Source organism: Tenrec ecaudatus, chromosome 15, assembly GCF_050624435.1.
Source record: "Tenrec ecaudatus isolate mTenEca1 chromosome 15, mTenEca1.hap1, whole genome shotgun sequence".
Classification (NCBI taxonomy): Eukaryota; Metazoa; Chordata; class Mammalia; order Afrosoricida; family Tenrecidae; genus Tenrec; species Tenrec ecaudatus.
This window is the reverse complement of record NC_134544.1, coordinates 74,632,154-74,636,002: the sequence shown is the minus strand read 5'-3', so window position 1 is coordinate 74,636,002 and position 3,849 is coordinate 74,632,154. Positions and strand designations below refer to the sequence as shown.

The following is a 3,849-nucleotide window of genomic DNA, read 5'->3' as shown; positions in this document are numbered from 1 at the left end:
GGGCACAATAAACAGTTTTGGGGCTTATTGGTCAATCTAAAATCTAGATCTTTCAAAGGATAAGTGTTTGTTCTAAATGCAACACGAACATATCTGAATTTCTTCTATGTCTCATAGTTCCATGCAGCTTCGACTATGGTAAATTATAAATACTTGGGCCTAAAACTGATGTTTGTTTGAAACAGATTAAATAAAAACTAATCCATATCTGTTTTAGTTTTACTTTTTCTCCTTTTATAATCACTCAGAGTAATGGTTAGATCTGATGAATAAGAAATTTGTGGAGTTTCTAAAGTGAGTTTTCTGTTACCTCTTTTGATTAAGCAATTGGGTGGGGGCAGGGGATGGGTTCCTGTAGAGAAAAAAATTTTAAGAGTCTTTCAAGAAAGAGAGAAAATTTGCCACACTACCCTCCATGACAGGCTCTCTGATGCTTATTTTTCTGGCTGCAGACCTGAAAACAGGCTTTTAAATACATGAATTGAAGAGACAATGCCAACAGGGGTATCGAGAGTTTCTGGGAAATGGAGTCCCAAGTCAATGCCAATGTGTGATTTCATGAAAAGGTGACTCCAGGAGTAATTTCAGCTCAATGATTAGATGGGAACTCTGGGCAGTAACTCTCCCCATCATTTGACTTGTTGTTTTGCTGTGGTGGTGTTTTGTTGTACAATTTTCTTCCATTCCCTCACGGACTACTCTGGGTACAAGGACAGACTGGTGAATTCATTGGGACCTAGCTACTTCTTTCGCTCTGGCTATGTGATGAGTCACTTTGTTTTTCACATACCTCTCATAGTCAAACTTTCCGAATGTGTTTTAAGGTATTTTATTTCCTTTCAGATACACACTAAGAACAATGAAATTAATAATAACAAATAGGTATCCTTGATCCCCAAACAGCAACAGACATCATTCATTCAAAGGTGCAGTTTCTACGTGAGCAATTGCTTGGTTGGTGGGTTGAAGGGTGGCCACGTCAGAATTATTGGAGTGTGTTAAAGGCTTGAATTTCATTAGAATGTACAGTTGTGACCACTGGTAGAAGACCGGGTCAGCGCTTCGGAAGTGCAGATGGATTGAGCCTCACATTCTGAGCATCGTCCAATGTTGGCTCCAATTTTTGTGAGGACTAGGTGAGCAGTTTGAACCCACCTCCTGCATTATCAAAGAAAGACTTGGCAATGGGCCTCCTTAAATATTAGCCCCAAGTCCAACTTTGAAACAGTGGGTCTTGATCACTGAGATTGCCACGTGGAGAGACACGCTGGAAAGCAATGGGTTTAAAGTTTTCTGTGCAGGGAGTTCTTTTCAAGGACAACTACCAAACCTAGGAAGAATCAAGGGACACACATATATCCAGTTGGTCTGCGAGTCCTTAGAACACATTTTAGTGGAGTCCATAGTCTGAGCAAGTATTAGGCAGCCTATCAACATGGCACTGAGAGGTCAAGGATCACCACAGATTACAATTTCCATGTTGAAGATTGGCTGGGTGTGTTTCTGTTTCCTGAAGGTGAGAGATAGTCCAAGGGACAATCACATTTGACAAAAACTGCAGTTTAGCTAAACTCAAAACAAGAAGATCTTTGCTGGTGACAACCTTTCAGGATTTAGGAAGTGAAGTTCCATCGAGTCTGTCTCCAAGGATCTATGTAAGTAGATTTGCAGAACCTCATCTGAGGGCAGGATTATAGAAGTTTAAGGGGGTCCATAGCAATAGCACCGAGGAGGTCCAGAGGTGCCATACTGTGCACAGAGGCATAGCTGGAGAATGTTTTAGAAGTCAAAGACTCATTAGGAGGACTCAGCACAAGCATGTCCGGGAGATTCACTGAGATGTTGTCCAGTGACTTCAGGCAGGGGCCAGGGTGCATCAGAGAATCAGGATTCAGTGGGGGTCCCAAGGGCTGAAGATCGGGGTCACAGCAGCACCCAGAAGCTTTAACAGCATGCAGGATCTCAAAACTCCGAGGGCCAGAGTCATCTGTTGATTGTTGATTCTCATGCAATGCCTGAGTTGGCAGGTGTACAAATGTGCTTGCTGTGTGCTTCTTGGCCCTGGACTTCACAGACTGCTGGTGGGCATTGGAGTCCTGAGGACGCCTAGTGCGAGTCCCCTTTGGTGAAGCCTGGAGATACTGGGCAGATGGAACTGAGGTGGGAAGTAGGGAGACACTGGATCCCGTAGGACTGCTGCCCATGAAGTTAGGGGCCTCAGGCTGCACAGTGGAGCTGTCTGCCCAGGAGTGGGTTGTGGGACTAGGACACACCAGTGCACAGCCCCCAAGCCCACTGTCTGCAGCCAGAGTCAGAGAGCGACGCCTGGCCCTGCGTGGCTTAAAGGACCGCAGACGCCCTTTACCATCACACGAGTCCGGGCTTCCTTCCAGGCCATCCACTCCGGGCTGGTCAGTGCTGTGGGCTCCACGTGGTCCACGGAGGTGCGGTCCCTGCCCTGTTTCCACAGCTCATAGCGCCCGGGTTGCAGAATGCGCACGAAGGCGTCCATGGGAAATGTGACCCTGGCTTCCCCACAGCTGCACTGAGAAGCAGCTTTACCGTAATTAACCCAGCGCAGGGTGGCAAAGTTGATGGATTCCGCACAGTTGAAACCGTGATTGAAGCCAGCGTGGTATCCGTAGGGGAATGTGACCATGAACTCGCCTGCTCCCTGGGTGATCCGACCAACAGGAATGCCGTTCTCCCTGAGGACTCTGGGTGAGATGAGGGCCACCTTGTGCCGCAGGAAGTTCGCGCAGCCACTGGAACTGCCAGGGAAAAGCTCCCTGGCCAGTCTCTCCAGGCGGGCTCCGTGCTCAGGGGGCACCGCATACCACGTTTTGGGCTCCCCGAAGTGCAGGTAGTTGATGCTGTACAGGTCCATGTCCTCCGTGTGCCAAGTAAGGTGGTCTGCCACAGGCCAAAGTACAGGTAGGGGGTGTTGACGCCTTTGATGACAACTCCACTCTCCTGCTCCAGCAGATCCTGGATCGTCCCCAGGTGTCTGAGGTTCCAATGCTCAGTGTTTTCACCAAATAAGGAGCCACATACTCCAGCCCCATAAATGGGAGAATTGTACAGGCGGCTCTTCCAATAGGTCCGCTCCAAATCGTCAACATCCCGGTGTGTGGGAGTGCGGTATCTGTCGGTGCTGGCCAAGTGGCGATACTCCTCCACGGTCATGGATTTCTTCTTTTTATGGTATTGCAAAAAGACACCTGTCTGCCCAGTAGTTACCTGCTGCACAGGACTGGCTATGAGAATGTCATCCACATCGTCATAGTTCTCTTTGGCTGTCCACTGTTTGGGTGGGATTATCTTAGCCAGGCCTGCACGGTGGGCACCTTGGGATTCCATGTAAGCAATGTATTTGTTGAAATCCTTAAATTCTTCCATGGTAGGCCGGAAAGTCATGATTTTAAGGCTTGAGTTCTGGCTTCGATAGCCCTGGGACTTCATGGCTGCAAAATAAAGTCAGAAAACCCGGTTCTTATGGATGTTCTGTGTATTTGGATGCTGTGCTTTTGTTTCTTTTTCTGTCTGAAAATCTCTTGCAGTGTATTGATGGCTCTGTGAGAGCAAATGCACTCTCCCCAGGCATGCTGATTGACCAAGGGAATTCTACTATGATGGACAGCTATTGTTTCCCCCAAAGAGACAGGATTTGTGCACATGGATTGGGTTTTCTCAGATTGCTCCTGGCTCATTATGCTGCTCTGGAAGTTTATTCAGTTGGAAGGGTGTCTCTATCTGTTGATACTTAGCTTCTGTTGCAATCTTGGGAAATTTCTAATTCCACTAAGAAGGAGTTTCTCAAGGGATTTTTAAAAAGTAAATCTAAAGACA

General features: G+C 47.3%; 1 protein-coding gene across 1 annotated transcript; it reads right to left on the bottom strand.

The window, feature by feature from the left end:
• Positions 1-2,311: 2,311 nt before the first annotated feature.
• Positions 2,312-3,462, bottom strand: LOC142427517 (lysine-specific demethylase 4D-like). The gene is given in 2 exon segments (XM_075532754.1): positions 2,312-2,907; positions 2,910-3,462. Coding segments are annotated over 2 exon segments (1,149 nt in total).
• Between the last annotated feature and the right edge of the window lie 387 nt (positions 3,463-3,849).